The sequence below is a fragment of the Chiloscyllium plagiosum genome, unplaced genomic scaffold (genome assembly GCF_037043375.1).
Source record: "Chiloscyllium plagiosum isolate Xiang-an unplaced genomic scaffold, Cpla_swu_hap1 HiC_scaffold_1, whole genome shotgun sequence".
Classification (NCBI taxonomy): domain Eukaryota; kingdom Metazoa; phylum Chordata; class Chondrichthyes; order Orectolobiformes; family Hemiscylliidae; genus Chiloscyllium; species Chiloscyllium plagiosum.
In genome coordinates, this window is record NW_028270139.1 from 124,311,539 (window position 1) to 124,333,323 (window position 21,785).

Below are 21,785 nucleotides of genomic sequence, written 5' to 3' on the forward strand. Positions count from 1 at the left end.
TGTAAGAGTTTTATTTTTGAATTCCTTTGCTACTGCAAAATATACATTATTAACTATTAATGGCTGATTGTAGTAGAAAAGGAATGATTTCCTGCAATGTTGCTTGCTTCTTCAGTCACCTAAACAGGACTTGTTTATAGAATTATGAAAATCATGCATGTTTCATTACATTATGTACTTCAAGGTTCATTCTGATTCTGTCGGAGAGAACCTGGCTAGGCTACGAAAATAACCTTATCAATAAGTAATGGCACTGCTCGTATCTAGGATAAAGCAAGCCATTTAAACCAGAAGGTTTTGAGTTCACGTCTTGGTCATTTCAGGATTAACTTATCTCATGTAAACATACAAAAATAGGGGCAGGCCATTCAGCTCTTCAAGGCAGAAGTGGATACTGCAGATGCTGGAGATTAGAGTCAGGACTAGAATGGTGCTGGAAAAGCACAGCAGGTCAGGCAGCATGCGAGGAGCAGGAAAATCGGCGTTTCGAGCAAAAGCCCATCATCAGGAATTCAGCTCTTCAAGCCTGCTGCACCATTCTATATGGTCATGGTTGGTCATCTAACTTGGTATCCTGTTCCCACTTTCTCCTCATACTCTTTGATCCCTTTAGTCCGCAGAATTATATCTAATTCCTTCTTAGAAACATTCAATGATTTGCCTTTTAACTACTTTCTGTGGCAGAAAGTTCTGCAGGTTTACCACTCTCTGAATAAAGAAATTTCTCCTTATCTCAGGACAAGATGGCTTAGCCCATATCCTTAAACTATGATTGCTGGTTCTGGACACTCTGGTCATTGGGAACATCTTTCCTGCATTTACCCTGTCTAGCAGTGTTAGAATTTTACACATGTCTGCAAGATCCACACTAGAGTGAGTATAGTCCAATCAATCCAGTCTCTTGACACATCAGTACTGCCATTCCAAAAATCATTTTAACAATTCATGAGAGTTTTAATTTTGAATTCCTTAAATATACATTAATAACTAATCATGGTCGATTGTAGCAGAAAAGGAATGATTTCCTGCAATGCTGCTTGCTTCTGGTAAATCTTTGTTACACTCCCTCTATACCCTTCCTCCGATAAGGAGACCAGAACTGCACACAGTACTCCAGATGTCATCTCACCAAGGCCCTGTACAACTATAGCATGACATCCCTGCTCTTGTATCAGAATTTATGATGAAGATCACTGACAATCCACTCAGTATATGTGTCACCAGTCTCAATCACGAATTCTTGAAGAACAGAAGAGCTGAATATTATTTAGAAAGCTGCAGCACCAAGGCTTTTGCGAGTCCAAGTACATAAACTTTTAAACAAAAAAAAAGGTGTTTAAATTCAGTGAATGGTAGAAAAAGCAAGCAGAATTTCGACTTGTGTTTCAAACGGACTGGAATTTAAAAACAGGAAGGTCTTGCTAAAATTATGCAAGGCCCTAGTCAGACCAAGCTGGAATGATGTGAACAGTTTTGGTCCTCTTATCAAGGGAAAGATATATTGGCACTGGAGTCAGTCTGAGAAGCTTCACTAGGTTGATGCTAGGCATGGAGGGATTTTCTTATGATGTGAGGTTGGTCTTGTACTCATTGGAGTTTGAGCGAATGATTGGAGATTTTAATTTCCATCAGCTTCTCTGTTATAATTTTAAATCTATGCCCCAGAATATTAATGTCCAAGTTACCCATCCAGTGACCTTACCACTACACCACGATCACCCAGTTTTTATTGGCTCTCCACTTAACACTTCTTAAAAATTAAACATTAATACCATGCTAGTAAATCTCTACAGTTTCTCTCAGGCCTTAATATCTTTTCTAAGATGAAGTCGCCTTGTATTGGGCACAGTGCGCTAGAAGACATGTATGCAGTGTGAGATAGAAATGTACCATAACTACTTGCTTTTACCCTCTATACCTTGATTTATAAAGCCAAGAATCCCAAATGCTGTTTTTCGAGTTTTTCAACTTGTTCTACAGCATTCAACTTGTTTGAGCATGTTATGTCACATCTCAGGCCATCATGAGTTGGAACGTAAACTGGACATTCCAGTCAGAGGCAGATTTGTTATTGTCTTCACTATAATCATCACTATAATTATAACACTGATGTTGCAGTTCTTACAGAGATTTTGTTGAAAGAGGGACAAGACTGATAGCCTAACGTTATGGGATTTAAATGTTTCAGGTGAGATGGAGAGGGATATAAAAGAGGTGGGGGAGTTGTGTTACTGACTATGGACAATATCACAGCTGTACTCTGAGGATGCCTTGGACGGCTGATCTAGTTAGGCAATTTGGATAGATCTTAGGAATAGGAACGCAGCAGTCACTTTGGATTGTATTCCAGACCTCCCAACAGCCAGAAAAAGAAAGAAGAACAGATATGTGGGCAGATTATAGCAAGATGTAAAAACAACAGTGTTGTTGTCATGGGTGATTTTTAACTTCTCCCATGTTAACTGGGTTAAGAATCACGCAACACCAGGTTATAGTCCAACAGGTTTCATTGGAAGCACTAGCTTTCGAAGCGCCGCTCCTTCATCAGGTGGACAATTTTTACAAAGGTCAGTTGATTAGAGTTCGCAACCAGCATGTTGCTGTGAAAATGAAAGAAGGATGGCAAGATTCAGAAACCTCTGATGACAAGAAATTATGAGCTTAGTCAAAGGAGGAAAACACAGGTTTCAGGAAACTGAAGACAGACCCTTGAAGAATAAGGATATAGATAAAATGAATGGTAGGTGTCTTTTCTCTTAATTTCAAGACGAGAGAACATATAATATTAAGGTCAGATGAGGTATATTTAAAAGAAGAGGGAACATTGTTTTACATAATGGTTAAGTGTGGAATGAACTTCCAGGAAAAGTGGTAGATATGTATACAGTTAGAATGCTTAAAGCACATTTAGATAAATACATGAATTATAAATATTTTGAAGGATATAGGTAAAGCACGGGCAGGTGGGACTAGTTTTGGATTATGGTCAGCATTGACTGGTTTTACTGAAGGATCTGTGTTGGTGCTGGATGGCTCTATGACGATGACTCTAATATAAATAAAACAGGAAAGAACTCAAACAGATAATTAGGAGGGCTAAAAGATTTCATAAAATGTCCTGGGCAAATCTGATTAAGGAAAATCCCAAGGCGTTTTATATATAAATAAGGAGCAAGAAAGCGAGGGCAAGGGTAGGTCTACTCGAACAAAGGAGGGAATTTCTGTGTGGAGCCAGAGGAGATGGGTGAGGTCTTTAACAAATACTTTGCTGAAACATTCACAAAGGAGAAGGACGTGGTGGATAGTGAGTTTAGAAAGCAGTATGTTGATATTAAAAAGGTGTTGGGTGTTTTAAAAACCATAAAGGTAGACTGGACCTGAAAGAATCTATCCCAGAACACTAAGGGAGGCAATGGAGGAAATTGCTAGGGCTTTGTATCTTGGAAATCTTTGTATTCCTTTAGTAACAGTAGCGGTCCCGAAGGACTGGAGAATAGCCAATGTTGTTCCGTTATTTAAGAAGGACAGCAGGGATAACCCAGGAAAATGACAGGCCAGTGAGCCTTTCATCAGTGGTAGGGAAATTGTTGGAGAAGATTATTAGGACAGGATTTACTTGTAATTTGGAAAAGTGTGAACTTATTAACAATAGGCAGCATAGGTTTGTATGGAGGAGGTCACGTCTCACAAAATTGATTGAGTCTTTTGAGGAAGTGAGAAAGTTGTTTGAGGCGGGATGATAGATATCTACATCAACTTTAGAAAGACCTTTGACAAAGTTCCTCATGGCAGGCTGATACAGAAGATGTAATCACATGGATCCATGGTGAACTGGTGAGATTGATCGAGATCTGGTTTGATTGTAGAAGGCAGAGTAATGGTGGAAAGCGTTTTTCTGATGAGCTCTGTGACCAGCGGTGTTCTGCAGTGATCAGTGCTAGGACTGTTGCTGTTTGTAAATATATAAATGATTTGGAGGAAAATATAAGTGGCATGATTAGTAATTTGAGGATGGTACAAAGATTGGAGAGCTGTGGATAATGAGGATTGCCAAAGCATACAGCAGGAGATAGATAGTGTGGAAACTTGGATGAAGAAATGGCAGATGGAATTTAATTTGGATAAATCCAAGGTGATGCAATTTGAAAGATCTAATGCAGGAGGAAAGTATATGATAAATAGCAGAACACTGAGAAGAATTAACGTGCAGAGGCATCTAGATGTAGAAGTCCACAGAATGGAAACAGAATTCAATAAAGTCAAGACATTTGGCATGCTTGCCTTCATTGGTCAGGGCATAGAGTGTAAAAATTGTCAAGTCATGCTGCAGTTCTATAGAGTTTTAGCTAGGCCATATTTGCAATATTGTCTACAGTTCTGGTAGCCGCACTACCAGAAGGATGTGGAGGCTTTGGAGAGAGTACAGAAAAGGTTTACCAGGATGTTGTCTGGTTTGGAGGGTATTTGATGTGAGGATAGATTGGAAAACTCTGTATTCACTTGAACATTGGAGGCTGAGGGGCTAACTTGTAGATGTTTACAAAGTTATGAACAGTGTGGATAGAATGAATAATCAGAGCCTTTTTCCCAAGGCAAAAATGTCAATTACTAGGGGAAATAGATTTAAGATAAAACGGGTAAGTTCAAAGGGAAGTTTTTTTAACTGTGTGTGTTAAGTGCCTGGAATATGCTACCAGAGGAAATGGTGGAGGTGGATACAATAGCAACATTTAAGAAGCATCTTGACAGATATACAAATAGGCAGGGAACAGAAGGATATGGACCATGAAGAGACAAAAGGGTTTTAATTTAGAAAGGCATCATGCGTTGGCACAGTCTTGGTGGGATGAAAGGCCACTGCTCTTTGTTTTAACCGTATCGCTGCTGCTTCACTGTCACTGGGTCAACTTCTTTCATTCATTTTTACAGCACTGTGGCTGGACCTCGACCCCCAAAACAAATCACCAATGATTGCAGAGGTTCAAGAATGCAGGTCACCACCATCTTCTTGAGGACAGTTTTGGGTGGACAATAAATTCTGGTGCAGTGATACCTACATCCTGTGAATTAAGGAGAGCCCCCTCCCGATCCCTACAGTTCTGATCTTTCACTATCTCTTATTATTGTCCCTATCTGTTACCACCCACCACTGCATCCACTTCACAAAATTTGCACCTGCATGATTTAAAATGGTATTAGCATGCATGAGACAGTGTCAGCAAACACAGCCAAGACAATATACCTGTGATTTGAGTGGGAATTTAGGATCTGGCCCAATCCTTATCTAGGGTTTGGAGTCACTTTGATCAAATAATTTTAAAAATACCATATGTAATTTTTTTTTCATAAATTGGGATTTTTTTTGGCAGTGTGCGGGTTTTGGATTATTAATTTTAAAACCGTTTAAATAACCAAATTGTCATTTATATAAATGGTTTGGAAGAAAATTCAGGAGGCATGATTTGTGAATAATACCAAACTTGGTGGTTTGGCCAACAGTGAAGAAGTTTATTTAAGATTACAAAAGGATCTTGTTCAATTGGGCCAGTTGGCTGAGGAGGGACAGATGGAGTTTAATTTGGATAAATGTGAGAAATTGCATTTTGGTAAAACAAACAAAGGCAGATTTAGACAGTTAATGGTTGGCTTCTGGGTAATATTGTTGAACAGAGAGACTTAGGGGTTCAGGTGCATTGTTACGTCACTGGTAGACAGAATGGTTAAGAAGCTATTTTTCCTTCATTGCTCAGACCATTGAGTATAGGAGTTGGGATAACATGTTGAGGGTATTGGTGAGGCCATTTTAGGAGTACCATGCACAGTTATGGCTGCCCATCTATAGAAAGGATATTACTAAATTGGAGAGGGTTCAGAAAAGATTTACCAGTGTGTTGTTGGGACTGGAGGGTTTGAGCAATAAGGATATGCTGGGACTTTTTTTACAAGAGCGCAGGAGGTTGAGGGATAACGTTATGGAGGTTTATAAATTTGTGAAGGGCATAGATAAGGTAAATAACAAAGGTCTTTTCCCTAGAGTGGGTGAGTTCAAAACTAGAGGGCATATTTTTAAGGAGAGAGGAGAAAGATTTTAAAAGCCACTAAGGGGCAACATTTTCATACACAGGGTGGTTCGTATGTGGAATGAAGTGCCAGAGGAAGTGGTAGATGCAGGTACAGTTACAACATTTAAAAGACATTTGGATAGGTACATGAATAGGAAAGGTGTATTGGGATATGGGCCAAATGCAGGCAATTGGAACTAGTTTAGTTTGGGAAATTTGGTCAGCATGGACTAATTCGACCGAAGGGTCTGTTTCTGTTCTGTATTACTTTGACAGTATAATTCAGAACTTTTATTTCTTCATGTATCTAATTTTATTACTACAATTTTGTACTTGAAGGTCTGTAATGCTGGACTTTTTATTTCATTATATTTGTTCTTTTCTGAAGAATTTGTACTCAAGAATCTATCTAGGTACCTTTGTAACTAAGATGGCACTATAAGTGGTGACTTGTAAACTTTTCACTGTACGCAAATGACAGTAAAGCTAATTCAAATCAAAATTAGTGTGAGTGTTCAATTGTGTGGTGGGCAGAACTTGACATGGCAGCATCCTGTTGGTGGTAAATGGCTCTGCATCATAGCTTTGTGAAATAGCTTGCTTAACCTGTTCAAATCTTTCAGATAGACAGCATTTCTCAGGTCTGAACGCAAGCGTGCCAAATTTCAACCAATCACCTAAATTTATCCTGCCGGAAAAAAAGGGTTGATTCAATTAGCTAATTATAAGGCTGCATAGCTTGTGTCCCTGGCATTGCACAAAGACTGAAAATTGTATGGTAGGAAAAATATCTTTTGAGTGAGACAGTAAAATGTTGGCACTTCCCCCACTCTGGTGGATATAAAAATATCACAGCACTGTTTGATAAAGAGCAGGAGAGTTATTCACAGTCGTCAACAATTGCATAATTCTCATTGCACTGCTACATGTGGAAAATTGCTGTCAACAAATCGGCTGTTGCACTTCTTATATAACACTCCAAAAACACCTCATTGTTTGTAAAGCACTTTGAGATATTATGTAATACCGGAAAGCGCTCTATAAAGACATTGTTTTCTTTCACTACTTCCTTTACAGTGTTGTTGGAATGATTTGGGTGGGCGGGAAGTGAAGTTCAGGGCAATGCAGCACCTCCCTGCCCCCTGGTTTTGAGTGTTTCTGGGACTGAGACGGGGAGGTGGGACCTGCTGCATGTTGAAGGTCGGTGGAACTGGCCGAGGCAGTCACAGCACACTCTGGGACGGAATTGAAAGCTGCGCAACATGGCGTTGCTGAGGATGTGCGCCCGCTTCTGTGTCGGTGAGTGCCCTCGACAACAATCATCCTGCGCCATGAGAACTCTGTCAGAACGAAACAAAACCTAACCCGTGTCCGCCTGTGCCTGAGCGGGACAGGCACGACCTCTCCCTCGGGCTGTCCGCTCTCCGACTGTGGTCAGGTCTCCGCGGCGGTTCTGGAACTTTCCTGTTGGGGTCCGGCCGGGAGGGTGGGGAGGGAGTGTGTGTGTGTCCCGGGGGGTCAGGGGTGGGGAGGGAGTGTGTGTGTCCCGGGGGTTGGGGAGGGAGTGTGTGTCCCGGGGGGGTCAGGGATGGGGAGGGTGTGTGTGTGTGTCCCGGGGGGTGGGGAGGGAGTGTGTGTCCCGGGGGGGTCAGGGATGGGGAGGGTGTGTGTGTGTGTCCCGGGGGGTGGGGAGGGAGTGTGTGTCCCGGGGGGGGGGGTCAGGGATGGGGAGGGTGTGTGTGTCCCGGGGGGGGTCAGGGATGGGGAGGGTGTGTGTGTGTGTGTGTCCCCCGGGGGGGGGAGGGAGTGTATGTCCCGGGGGGGGGGTCAGGGGTGGGGAGGGAGTGTGTGTGTCCCAGGGGGTGGGGAGGGAGTGTGTGTGTCCCGGGGGGGGGGGGTCAGGGGTGGGGAGGGAGTGTGTGTGTCCCGGGGGGGTCAGGGATGGGGAGGGTGTGTGTGTGTGTGTCCGGGGGGGGGGGGCGTCAGGGATGGGGAGGGTGTGTGTGTGTGTCCCGGGGGGGTCAGGGGTGGGGAGGGTGTGTGTGTGTGTCCCAGGGGGGTCAGGGGTGGGGAGGGTGTGTGTGTGTGTCCCAGGGGGGTCAGGGGTGGGGAGGGTGTGTGTGTGTGTCCCAGGGGGGTCAGGGGTGGGGAGGGTGTGTGTGTGTGTCCCAGGGGGGTCAGGGGTGGGGAGGGTGTGTGTGTGTGTCCCAGGGGGGTCAGGGGTGGGGAGGGTGTGTGTGTGTGTCCCAGGGGGGTCAGGGGTGGGGAGGGTGTGTGTGTGTGTCCCAGGGGGGTCAGGGGTGGGGAGGGTGTGTGTGTGTCCCGGGGGGGTCAGGGGTGGGGAGGGTGTGTGTGTGTCCCGGGGGGGGGGGGGTCAGGGATGGGGAGGGAATGTGTGTGTAGCGGGGGGGGGGGGTCAGGGATGGGGAGGGAGTGTGTGTGTCCGGGGGGGGGGGGGGGGGGGGGTCAGGGATGGGGAGGGAGTGTGTGTGTCCCGGGGGTCAGGGATGGGGAGGGAGTGTGTGTGTCCCGGGGGGGGGGGGGTCAGGGGTGGGGAGGGAGTGTGTGTGTCCCGGGGGGGTCAGGGATGGGGAGGGTATGTGTGTGTCCTGGGGGGGGGGGGGGGTCAGGGGTGGGGAGGGAGTGTGTGTGTCCCGGGGGGGTCAGGGATGGGGAGGGTGTGTGTGTGTGTCCCGGGGGGGTCAGGGATGGGGAGGGTGTGTGTGTGTGTCCCGGGGGGGTCAGGGATGGGGAGGGTGTGTGTGTGTGTCCCGGGGGGGTCAGGGATGGGGAGGGTGTGTGTGTGTGTCCCGGGGGGGTCAGGGGTGGGGAGGGGGTGTGTGTGTCTGGGGGGGTAGGGGTGGGGAGGGACTGTGTGTCCTGGTGTGGGATATAAATGAATTAATGTTATTTCTGCAACTATAAATTCTGATACAGAACAGGAATGAGAAAATATATATTCAACAAAAAGAAAGGATATGTTAGCATGAGACGCGATTACAGAACAATGGTGGATGTATGGGCAAACAGGAAAAACATCTGTTTTCCCCACTTGCACAGAGACACAGGAACAAACCCTACTTAAAGAGGTCAAAGTGGCCTCTGGATAGAAATAAATGCTGATAGAAGAAAAGATATGCCTAATCAATGACCTACAGTAGACTGACGTCGAACACCCTTTTGGGAGTCAGAGATAAGAGTTTGTCACGGACAAGACAGGATAAACAGAAGTTGTGGGATAAGTCTTAAGGAAATGAGTGACGTAAGCGAAGCAGGGAACAAACAATGGAATAAGGAAAATATATATGGGGAAAAAAACTGTATAAATTGCAAGAGTTTGTTGGGGTTTACTGTGCATTTGTAATTGCCGTACCTGGCAATTAGACAAGGCACCCACTTGCAAGTGTACAAATAAACGACTCGGATTCAGATTTTTGATCTCGGACTGAAATTATTAAAGTGAGTGAGCTTTGGTTTCTCACACTGGGTAGGGGGGTGGGGGGGAGGGAGCATGTGTCTCGGGGAGGGGGGGGGGTTCAGTAGTGGGGAGGGAGTGTGTGTGTGTCCTGGGGGAAGGGAGTGTGTCCTGGGGGTGGGGGGGTGTCAGTGATGGGGAGGGAGTGTGTGTCCTGGCGGGGTGGGGAGTGGACATGTCCTCGGCCAAAAGCTGCTGCAGTCTCCAAATGTCGGTTTTTATCCCTTTTGGGAGAAGGAGATAGAATCTTCTTGGAGAAAGTGAGGACTGCAGATGCTGGCGATCAGAGCTGAAAATGTGTTGCTGGAAAAGCGCAGCAGGTCAGGCAGCATCCAAGGAGCAGGAGAATCGACATTTCGGGCATGAGCCCTTCTTTAGGAATGAGGAAAGTGCCAAGCAGGCTAAGATAAAAGGTAGGGGGGAGGGACATTGGAAATGCGATAGGTGGAAAGAGGTTAAGGTGAGGGTGATAGGCTGGAGTGGGGGTGGGGGCGGAGAGGTCAGGAAGAAGATTGCAGGTTAGGAAGGTGGTGCTGAGTTCGAGGGTTGGGACTGAGACAAGATGTGGGGAGGGGAAATGAGGAAACTGGAGAAATCTGAGTTCATCCCTTGTGGTTGGAGGGTTCCTAGGTGGAAGATGAGGCACTCTTCATCCAGCCGTCATGTTGCTATGGTCTGGCGATGGAGGAGTTCAAGGACCTGCATGTCCTTGGTGGAGTGTTGAGCCACGGGGTGGTTGCGTTGGTTGGTCTGGGTGTCCCAGAGGTGTTCTCTAAAACATTCCGCAAGTAGGCGGCCTGTCTCCCCAATATAGAGGAGGCCACATCGGGTGCAGCAGATGCAGTAAATGATGTGTATGGAGGTGCAAGTGAATTTATAGCGGATATGGAAGGATCCATTGGGGCCTTGGAGGGAAGTAAGGGGGGAGGTGTGGGCGCAAGTTTTGCATTTCTTGCGGTTGCAGGGGAAGGTGCCGGGAGTGGAGGTTGGGTTGGTGGGGGGTGTGGACCTGACGAGGGAGTCACGGAGGGAGTGGTCTTTTCGGAACACTGATAGGGGAGGGGAATATATCCCTGGTGGTGGGGTCCTTTTGGAGGTGGCGGAAATGACGACGGATGATACGCTGTATATGGAGGTTGGTGGGGTGGTAGGTGAGGACCAGTGGGGTTCTGCCCTGGTGGCGATTGGAGGGGCGAGGCTCAAGGGCAGAGGAGCGGGAAGTGGAGGAGATGCGGTGGAGAGCATCATCGACCACGTCTGGGGGGAAATTGTGGTCTTTGAAGAAAGCGGCCATCTGGGTTGTTCGGTATTGGAACTGGTCCTCCTGGGAGCAGATGCGGCGGAGATGAAGGAATTGGGAATATGGGATGGCGTTTTTACAGGGGGCAGGGTGGGAGGAGGTGTAGTCTAGGTAGCTGTGGGAGTCGGTCGGTTTATAGTAAATGTCCGTGTTGATTCAGTTGCCCGAGATAGAAATGGAGAGGTCTAGGAAGGGGAGGGAGGAGTCTGAGACGGTCCAGGTAAATTTGAGGTTGGGGTGGAAGGTGTTGGTAAAGTGGATGAACTGTTCAACCTCCTCGTGGGAGCACGAGGCAGCGCCAGTACGGTCATCGATGTAGCGGAGGAAAAGGTGGGGGGTGGTGCCAGGGGAGCTGCAGGAGATGGACTGTTCCACATAGCCTACGAAGAGGCAGGCATAGCTGGGGCCCATGGCTACTCCTTTGGTTTGGAGGAAGTGGGAGGATTGGAAAGAGAAGTTGTTCAGAGTGAGGATCAGTTCAGTCAGTCGAAGGAAGGTGTCAGTGAAAGGGTACTGGTTGGTACGGTGGGAAAGGAAGAAGCGGAGGGCTTTGAGCCCTTCGTGATGGGAGATGGAGGTGTACAGGGACTGGATGTCCATGGTGAAGATAAGGCGTTGGGGACCGGGGAAGCGAAAATCATGGAATAGGTGGAGGGCGTGGGTGGTGTCTTGAACATAGGTGGGGAGTTCTTGGACTAAGGGGACAGGACCATGTCGAAGTATGCAGAGATGAGTTCGGTGGGGCAGGAGCAGGCTGAGACAATGGGTCAAAATGGGGTTAAAAACAATGACTGCAGATGCTGGAAACCAGATTCTGGATCAGTGGTGCTGGAAGAGCACAGCAATTCAGGCAGCATCCGACGAGCAGCAAAATCGACGTTTCGGGCAAAAGCCCTTCATCAGGAGACAATGGGTCGGCCGGGGCAGTCAGGTTTGTGGATTTTGGGCAGGAGGTAGAAACGGGCGGTGCGGGGTTGTGGGACTATGAGGTTGGAGGCGGTGGATGGGAGATCCCCTGAGGAGATGAGGTTATGGATGGTTTGGGAGATGATTGGTGGGAGGTGGTGTCATGGTCAAGGGGGCATTAGGAAGAGGTGTCCGCGAGCTGGCGTTTAGTTGCTAGGTCCACCTTTATTTTGGACATTGGTGGATTCCAATTGATATGACTTTCTCATCCAACAGAAGCGCATTTCTTCATATATATCTGAGAGTCTTGAATTTGAATCTATTCTCCATTGTGTGACATATGGGATCAGAAAGTTGCAAAAGGGATTAATTAATCTTATATCTCCACCACCCACCACCACAAAAGTCTGTGGACGGTGAATCAATTTTTAAAAAATTCATAATTTTTTTAGCTAAGAATATTTAGGTGATAAATGTTGTTGAGGGGAGACATCAACAAAAATCCAAAAGAATCGATGAGACTAGTTAAGGGACTGAATGGTCCACTCCTCCTCCTCCTAAAGTATCGTTGTGCAGCCAAGTATACATTTCATTTCAGGGATTCATTAAAACATACCACAGCAAGCTGGCTATTTGGCTCATCTAGCTTTGAGAGGGTATTTGTTCCACATCCTGCACACAACCTTGCATTTTTGTCTATAAGCCTGCAGTGCTGTTCCTTCGTCATGTAGCTGATGAAGAAGCAGCACTCTGAAAGCTAGTGCTTCCAAGTAAACCTGTTGGACTATAACCTGGTATTGCGTGATTTTTAACTTTATCGTTTTTGTAAAGCTATTTCTGGAAACATCCTCCACCGCCTCTTCAGGTAACTTGTTCCTGATTTGAAACAAGCCTTCTTCCCCTCTGTTCCAGATTTTTTCTTGCATTTTGTTTGAGGCTTTTGATGTATTAATGGAACATTGTTTTCAAACAAAATGTTGTAGAGCTGGAAAACAAAGCAAATATTTGTAATTTCTGACAACGTGTAAAGAAAGAAATGTTTCTGTGTTTCAGGTGGATGACATTTTCAGGTGCTTCCTTTTTTCCCCCTCAACTTTATTTAATAAGCTTTGAGTCTTAGTTATAATTGCTTCCTAGTATTCATTTTTTTTGTTTCCTCCTTGGCACTCAAAACACATTTAGGTGATCCACAATGATTTGTCCTTTTATGCGAAAACCTGAATAGCAAGATTTAGCACTGCTGAAGAAATTTAATTCTGCTTCACACTTTGATTCTTGCAGTTGCACTTTGCTTGGCAAAATGCACACATTTTTCAAAAAATATAATATCATAAAGGGGTTTGACAAAGTATCTCATGCAAGGTTAAGACATAAGAGCCCATGGTGTTGGAGGATAGAGAATTGGAAATGAAAGCAAATGAATGGGGATAAGGGGTGCTTTTTCAACACTAGACACTTTGACGATAGTGACTAGTGGGGTTCCGAGAGATCAATCCTGGGATCCATTTCTTCACAATTTACATTAATGATTTGGAAGAAGGCAGGTAATGTACTTAGCCAAATTTGCAGATGACTCTAAATAGTTGAAAGGAAATTGGGGGTTACATACAGTTTACAGAAAGATATTGATAAGTGGGCAAATAGTTGAGAACAAAATTTATTTAAATGGGAAGAAATTGAAGAAAGCTGCAGCACAAATGGACTGGGAGTGGGGTAAGTGTGGGGAAGGTAGGTTACTTGTGCACGAAACACGGAAAGCTGGCTTACAGGTGCAACAGGTAATCGGGAAGGTTGGTTCTTATTTCAAGGGGGTTGAAGTGTAAGAGTAGCGAAGTCTTTTTGCAACTGCTCAAGATGCCGATGAGGCCAGAACTAGAATACTGTGAATTTGGTTCCCTTGTTGAAGGAAAGATATAATTTCTTTGGAGGCGGTTCAGAGAAGATTCACAAGCCCTGAGTCAGAGGGCTTGTCTTCTGAAAAAAAGATTAAACCGGTTGGGACTCTACTCAATGGAATTTCGAAAGAGAGGTGATCTCATTGAAACATGTAGGATTCTTAAAGGGCTTGACAGGATAAAGATGGAGAGGATGTTTCTCCTCATGGAAGTGTCTAGGACCAGAGGGTACAGTCTCAAAATCAAGCGGCACTAATTAAGACTAGGACTGAGGAGGAATTCCTTCTCTGAAGTTTGAGTCTTGGAGCTCATTTCACAGAAGGCTGTTGGGGCAGGATCCTTGTGTGTGTTTAAGGCTGAGATTCATGCTTGATCAATAGAGGAATCAAGGGGAAAGCGTAGGAATGTGAACGTAAATAATGTCAATCAGCCATGATCCTCTGGAATGGCAGAACAAGCTCGAGAGACTGAATGGCCTACTCGTGTTCTTGTTTTTAATGGGTTTGTTTGAACAAAAGTCCCATGTGAAATCATTAAAACTTTGTTTTAATATTTCAATGCCTCGCTGGGTAGACATAAAATATCCTGTGGCATAAAGTGCAGAAGAATAGTGAGTTCGTGTATGAACATTTTTACTAAAGCATTTTTACTGCTGCCTATCCTACCATTAAGAAATTAACCAGGCATTTATTTCACTTGCTGTTTCTGGGATCTACTGTGAGCAAATAGGCTGCAGTTTTTGCCTAAAAATGGACAAATTGCAAGAGACTTAGCAGACTGTAGGCTGCTTGATATTAGTTATCGTTGAAAATAGTTAATAGCTTACGAAGCACTTCAGGACATCAAGAAAGTACGCTTTGACTCTGTTCCTCTGTTACCTTGAGCTGAACAGAGTTGTAAACCTTATACAGGTCTGTGCCAAAGAAGTTTAAGGAAAAATGTATTCATGGTAGAATAATGACTTTGCATTCAATCAGAAGGATCAGTAAAGGTAATGTCTCTGTCAGCTTATTTTGCTTTCTTCAAGAGAGTCTGTCTTAGATGTCAATCCTCTCCTCGCTGATCATCTCTGAAGCTTGCCAGGATTTGTCAGGGTGATATTTGCCTCATGAACAAAATAAGAGGTGGGAAGTTATTTTATGAGGGAATGACCGAATGCAGGAGTGGAATTATAGGCTGTGGAACTTGAATAATTGTGCTATGTAGAACAAAAGGAAACATCTTTGTTAGACTAGAAAGCAAGAGATATTAAATGACCAAGCGAATGATGGTGCAAGTTGAAAGGCTATGTTAGTGTGAAGAAAGCAGGCTTAGGACAAGAAGACCTATGAAAGGGAATAGTCGAATCATCAATGGCTGTTGCGTGCACAGAATGGCCAGAGATCGTCATTACAGTTTTGAGGTTATTTAAGATTTGGAGATGCCGGTGTTGGACTGGGGTGTACAGAGTTAAAAATCTCACAACACCAGGTTATAGTCCAACAGATTTATTTGGAAGCTCTAGCTTTTGGAGCATTGCTTCCTCATCAGGTGGTTGAGGAGCAGCGCTCCGAAAGCTAGTGCTCCCAAATAAACCTGTTGGACTATAACCTGGGGTTGTGTGATTTTTAACTTTGAAGTTATTTAACTCAGTGTTGAACTTTAGAAACTAATTGTGCCTTGAGTAAAACCCAGTGGAGGCTCGAGCAGTGCAGACAGCAGAGGACAGATATGAATGAGCTTACAGTCCTATACATGGATATTCTGTAATGTGGTCATGTAGTTTAGATTTGTCCTTGTAATTTACAAGGGACTGCATGGTGAAAAACACATATGGTATACCAAGTTGAAACAAGTACAAGTAATTATACCTGGTGAAGGAGAATTTGGGAGGGTGAGTAATGGCAGCTGCTGCTTCAACAGGACAGGTGACCAAAAGCTTGACCAAAGAGAGAACTTAGAGGGAGGGTCTTGAAGGAAGTGAGAGAGACCGAGAAGTGGGTGGAAGGAATTCCAGAAATTCATTCTGGCAATTTGAGATCAAAAAAGGGAAAATGAAAAAGGCGAGAGTTTGAGGAAAATGCATTTCTGGGAAAGAATCAAAACCTGGAAATTCAAAGCCAAATATAGATTTGAGTGCAAAGCTGAGAATTTTAATATAATGTATCTGGAACCATAAAATCAATGTGTGTACTTTAAGACCCAGGCAACGGATTTCTGGGTGAGATGACATTTGTGGAAGATGCGAGGCTGGCAAAAAAAAGCATCAGAAAAGCTGCTTTATGAATTTAGTTGTGCAGTCCTTTATTACTACAATCTTTTACATACAGATGGGAGTAAGTAAATTGATAATTGTCTGAAATTAGATGTTGCTTTTCAAAGCAGCAAACCATTGCTCCAATAACAATACCTATAATATATTTGTAGCTATTAATTGGGTGAATTGTATTTGAATTGTAGATCATAAGTCTTTGAGCAGTGATATTTTCAGTTATGTTTGCCCAAGATTTGATACTTAAAACTTGCTTTATCAACAGACTTAAAAACAGAACAAATATTTTATGATTAAGTAATTTGGTCTGATCTAACGTCTTTCATCTCACTCGTGTGAGATGATGCAACGTTTTCATAATCTCCATTAATAGGGCCAATCAGAGACCCAGAATAAATTTACACACTCAGAGGGGAGAATGACTGAGCTGTTAAATGAATACATTGCATCTGTCTTTACAGAAGAAAAAGATGCTGTCTAGGCCATTGTGACAGAGAAAGAGACTGTTAATAGAAAGGACCAAATTAAGAAGGAAGAAGTCTTGGATAGATTGTTGAAGATAACAAAGCACAGAGACTGGTTGATATGCATCGAAAAGGGTTTTGTAGGAAGTGAGCGTAGATATTGCAGAGGCACTGGTCATAATATTTCTGTCTTCCTTGGACTCTGGGGAGAAGACTAGAGAATTGCCAACATTCTTTGGAAAGGGTGCAGAAGAGATTTACTAGGATGTTGCCTGGTATGGAAGAAAGGTCTTACGAGGAAAGGTTGAGGGACGTGAGGCTGTTTTCGTTAGAAGGAGGTTGAGAGGTGACTTAATATAGACATATAAGATAATCAGAGGGTGGACAGGGAGAGCCTTTTTCCAAGTATGGTGACAGCGAGCACGAGGGGGCATAGCTTTAAATTGAGGGGTGATAGATAAAGGACAGATGTCAGAGGTAGTTTCTTTACTCAGAGAGTAGTAAGGGTATGGAATGCTTTGCCTGCAACGGTAATAGATTCGCCAACTTTAAGTACATTTAAGTCATCATTGGACAAGCATATGGACATACATGGAATAGTGTAGGTTAGATGGGCTTCAGATTGGTATGACAGGTCAGCGCAACATCGAGGGCTGAAGGGCCTGTACTGCGCTGTAATGTTCTATGTTCCAGCTTTATTCAAAAAAATGTTGAGAATAAGCCCAGTAATTATAGACTAGTTAGTTTAATTGCGATAGTAGAAGAACTTTTGGAAACCATTATTTAGGAATGAATCAGTAGTCATATTGAAAAGGTAGGTTGATGAGGAAGAGTCAGCATAGATTTCCAAAGGGGAAACCGTGTTCAACTGGGTGGTGTATTTGTGCAGAGGTAATGGAAGGGATTGATGAGGGTAATGTTTTTGATGTGGTACACACAGATTTCTAGAAGGCATTTCATTCAGTGCTTCACAACAGACTTGAAAGTTGTAGGTCATGGTATAAATGGGACAGTATGGATACAAAGTTGACAGTGATAGAAAACAGGTCATAATGATGAATGAATAGTTTTTGGGCTAGAGGAGGGTTTATAGTGGAGTTCGCCAGGGATAGTACAGGGACCCTTGCTTTTCCTCGTATGTAATACATACATATTAGTGATCTGGATTTTGATAAGCAGCAGATAACTGCAAATTATCTCACTTTGAATGAATTGTAAACACGGTGCAACTTCAAAAGGGCATTTACAAGTTGGAGGAGATGGCAGATGAGGTTTAATGCTGAGATTTGTGTGTCGTGATTGTAATGAGGTCAGCCAGGTGGACAGCATGGAGTAAGATTCTTGATTGGGTTGGTGAATATGGTCCAGTCAGGGAGTCCTGACTAACCGATTTTAAAAAAAGGGATCTGAGGTTTATCCTCATCTCCCTGTAAACTGGTTGAACGGTGGGGTTTGGGGCCTTGTTTAGCTGCTCCTCTCCCTTGTAAAATTGCTGTCTCTTTGCATACAGCTGTTAATGTTAACAGTTTTGTCAACTGAATTGTTTAATAAAATAAAAAAAGGGGGAAAAGGAACAGAAGTGTCAGAGGTGCTGTTCACTCAGAGCTAGCTCTGAGAGACCTGCAGCAGTGTCAAGGGCCCTCCATGTGTAAATAAAGGGTGACTTGCTGACAGGGTACCAGCCTCTGTGAAATTATTTTAGTGTGATGTTGGAAGAACACTATAAAAGACAATACAAAATAGGAGCGCAATTCTAATGCGAACAGTTCATTGGTGTAGCAAGGCACATGAATAAAGTAGTAAATAAAGTATATGATCTCTGCTTTATTAATAGGGACATAACAAGAGCAAGAAGTCGATGATGAACTTGTACAAGACACTTGTTAGATCTCAGCTGGAGTGTTGTGTTCAGTTGTGGGTACCACATGATAGGAAAAATGCCAAAGCGTTAGAGAGAGTGCAGAAATGATTTTACTAGAATGGTTCCAGGTACGAGAAACTTAAACTATGTGGAGAGATTGAAATAATTAGGACTAGTCTTCCTGGAGAGAAGCAAGTTAAAAGGTAATCTGATTGAGGTTTTTAAAATGATAAATGGACTAGATGAACTGTTTCCACTTGTAAAAGAAGCAAGAAGAAGAGGACGTAGGTTTAAAATGAGGTTCAAATGAAGCAAGGGTAATGTGAGAAAAACTCTCTTTCCACAGTGAGTTGTTAGGTTTTGGAATGCACTGCAATTGAAGCATTCAGGAGGGCATTAGATGGTTATTTGCACAGTAATGATGTGCAGGGATATGGAAAAAGGCAAGAATCTAGCATTAGATAATACAGCTAGTGTAGATATGATGGGCCCAATGGCCTCCGGCACCATTATGATTCTGTGACTATAGAATGAACTGTTAGAACGATGATTTGTTTCATCTAGCATGCTTGCAGAGTATGTTTTGCATTCTTTGAATTGTCTAATAATGTGAAAAATATATTCTGTTTCTTGTGCAGTCACGAAGAACAACTCAAATAAAATGTGTCCTCGTGCCCCGTGGCACTGGCATTCAACCTCAGCAGCAGCTGAGCAAAGAGCTGATGTAAAAGAAAAGCCTCAACTCAATGCAAGGTAAATTAAAATTTTGTTTGATAAAATTGTTGGTTTGATTGAAAGGTCCGTTCCAATGCTGTACATCACTGACTCTAAGGAGAGGAGAGGGAAATTCTTAACAAGCTTCTCAAATGGCTAGTCTTAAAGAGTACTTTTTGAGGAGACGTTTTGAGGCTGGTCTTTATGTTTTGAGGAGCTTTGAAAAAGTTAACTATCCAAAAGTTAGTTAACTCTTTCAAAGCTTCTCAAAAAATCACACTCTGAAATGGCCCAAGTTGATTTTTGTAAGTATTTCTTCCACATTCAATAGAAAAGTTAGAAAATAAGAAGTAGGAGCAGAACTTAAAGTGGAGTCACAGGTAGATAAGATAGTGAAGATGATGTTTGGTATGCTTTCCTTTATTGGTTAGAGCATTGAGTCTAGGAGTTGGGAGGTCATGTTGCGGCTGTACAGGATGTTGGTTAGGTCACTTTTGGAATATTGCATGCAGTTCTGGTCTCCTTCCTATCAAAAGGATGTTGTGACACTTGAAAGGGTTCAGAAAAGATTTACAAGGATGTTGCCAAAGATGGGGGATTTGCTTGATAGGGAGAGGCCGAATAGGATGAGGCTGTTCTCCCTGGACCATCGAAGGCTGCGGGGTGACCTCATAGAAGTTCATAAAATCATGAGGGGCATGTATAGGATAAATAGCCAGAGTCTTTTCCCTGGGGTGGGGGGAGTCCAGAACTAGAGGGCATAGGTTTAGGGTGAGAGGGGAAATATATAAAAGAGACCTAAAAGAGCAACCTTTTTCATATACAGGGTCGTATGTGTATGGAATGAGCTGCCAGAGGAAGTGGTGCAGGCTGGTACAATTGCAACATTTAAAGGCATCTGGATGGGTATATGAATAGGAAGGGTTTAGAGGGATAATGGGCCAAGTGCTGGCACAAATGGGACTAGATTAGATTGGGATATCTGGTCAGCATGGACTGTGTTGGACCGAAGGGTCTGTTTCCATGCTGTATATCTCTGACTTAAGCCATTCTGTCCTCTGAGTCTTCCCAGCCATTTAACAAGACCATGGTTAGTATTCCCCAAGGCTCAACTCCTCCTTTGCGGAAATGACGGCGGATGATGCGCTGTACATGGAGGTTAGTGGGGTGGTAGGTGAGGACCAGTGGGGTTCTGTCCTGGTGGCGGTTGGAGGGGCGGGGTTCAAGGGCGGAGGATCGGGAAGTGGAAGAGATGCGGTGGAGAGCATCGTCGATCACGTCGGGGGGGAAATTGCGGTCCTTGAAGAAGGAGGCCATCTGGGATGTGCGTTTTTGGAACTGGTCCTCCTGGGAGCAGATGCGGCGGAGTCGAAGGAATTGGGAGAATGGGATGGCGTTTTTGCAGGGGGCAGGATGGGAGGAGGTGTAGTCCAGGTAGCTGTGGGAGTCGGTGGGTTTGTAGTAGATGTCCAACACGGACCCCTCCACCAAGGATATATTTCCCTCCCCTCCCCTATCAGCATTCCGTAAAGACCACTCCCTCCGTGACTCCCTCGTCAGATCCACACCCCCCACCAACCCAACCTCCACTCCCGGCACCTTCCCCTGCAACCGCAGGAGGTGCAAGACTTGCGCCCACACCTCCCCTCTCACCTCCCTCCAAGGCCCCAAAGGAAACTTCCATATCCGCCACAGATTCACCTGTACCTCCACACATATCATCTATTGCATCCTCTGTACCCGATGTGGCCTCCTCTATATTGGGGAGACAGGCCGCCTACTTGCGGAGCGTTTCAGAGAACACCTCTGGGACACCCGGACCAACCAACCCAACCACCCTGTAGCTCAACATTTCAATTCCCCCTCCCACTCCACCAAGGATATGCAGGTCTTTGGACTCCTCCATCGTCAGACCACAGCGAAACGACGGTTGGAGGAAGAACGCCTCATCTTCCGGCTAGGAACCCTCCAACCACAAGGGATGAACTCGGATTTCACCAGTTTCCTCATTTCCCCTCTTTCCCCCCCCCCCCCCCCCCCCCCCCCTCCCTCCCCCCCAGCCTGTCTCAGTCAAATCCATCAAATTCAGCACCGCCTCCCTAACCTGCAATCTTCTTCCCGACCTCTCCGCCCCCACCCCAATCTGTCCTATCACCCTCACCTTGACCTTTTTCCACCTATCACATTTCTGACGCCCCTACCCAAGTCCCTCCTACCTATCTTTTATCTTAGCCTGCTGGACAAACTTTCCTCATTCCTGAAGAAGGGCTAATGCCCGAAACGTCGATTCTCCTGTTCCCTAGATGCTGCCTGACCTGCTGCGCTTCTCCAGCAACACATTTCCATCTCTGATCTCCAGCATCTGCAGACCTCATTTTCTCTCCTCCTTTGTGACTCAACATGGTCTTCAACTCCCCAGTGTTTCAAAACTGTACCTACCTTCTCTCTAAATACTTTAAATGGTCTCGTCTCCAAAGCTCACTGAAGAGAATTCCTGACATTCACTACCCATTTCACACCTCCGTTTTAAATGAGTGACAGCTTATTCTGTAACTATGTCTTATAGAATCTTAAAATCCCTAGAGTGTGGAAGCAGGCAATTCAGCCCATCAAGACCAGACTGACCTTCTGAAGAGCATCCCACCCAGACCCGCCTTATCCCTGTAACCCTGTGTTTCCCATAGCTAATCCACCTAGCCTAAACATCCTCGACAACTGGAGCACCCAGAGGAAACCTGCGCAGATGCGGAGAAAACATGCAAACTCCACATGGCAGTTGCCTGATGCTGCAATCAAACCCGTGTCCCTGGCACTGTGAAGCAGCTGTGCTAACCACTGAGCCCTCAGTTCAAGGTGA

General features: G+C 44.6%; 1 protein-coding gene across 1 annotated transcript in view; it reads left to right on the top strand.

The window, feature by feature from the left end:
* The first annotated feature begins 7,158 nt into the window (after window positions 1-7,158).
* Window positions 7,159-21,785, top strand: part of fech (ferrochelatase) — a 58,660-nt gene continuing 44,033 nt past the window's right edge. The window contains exons 1-2 of the mRNA XM_043676176.2: window positions 7,159-7,361; window positions 18,853-18,967. Of these exons, the coding sequence (XP_043532111.1) occupies window positions 7,325-7,361; window positions 18,853-18,967 (152 nt within the window). The 5' untranslated portion in view covers window positions 7,159-7,324. The remainder of the gene's footprint in view (window positions 7,362-18,852; window positions 18,968-21,785) is intronic.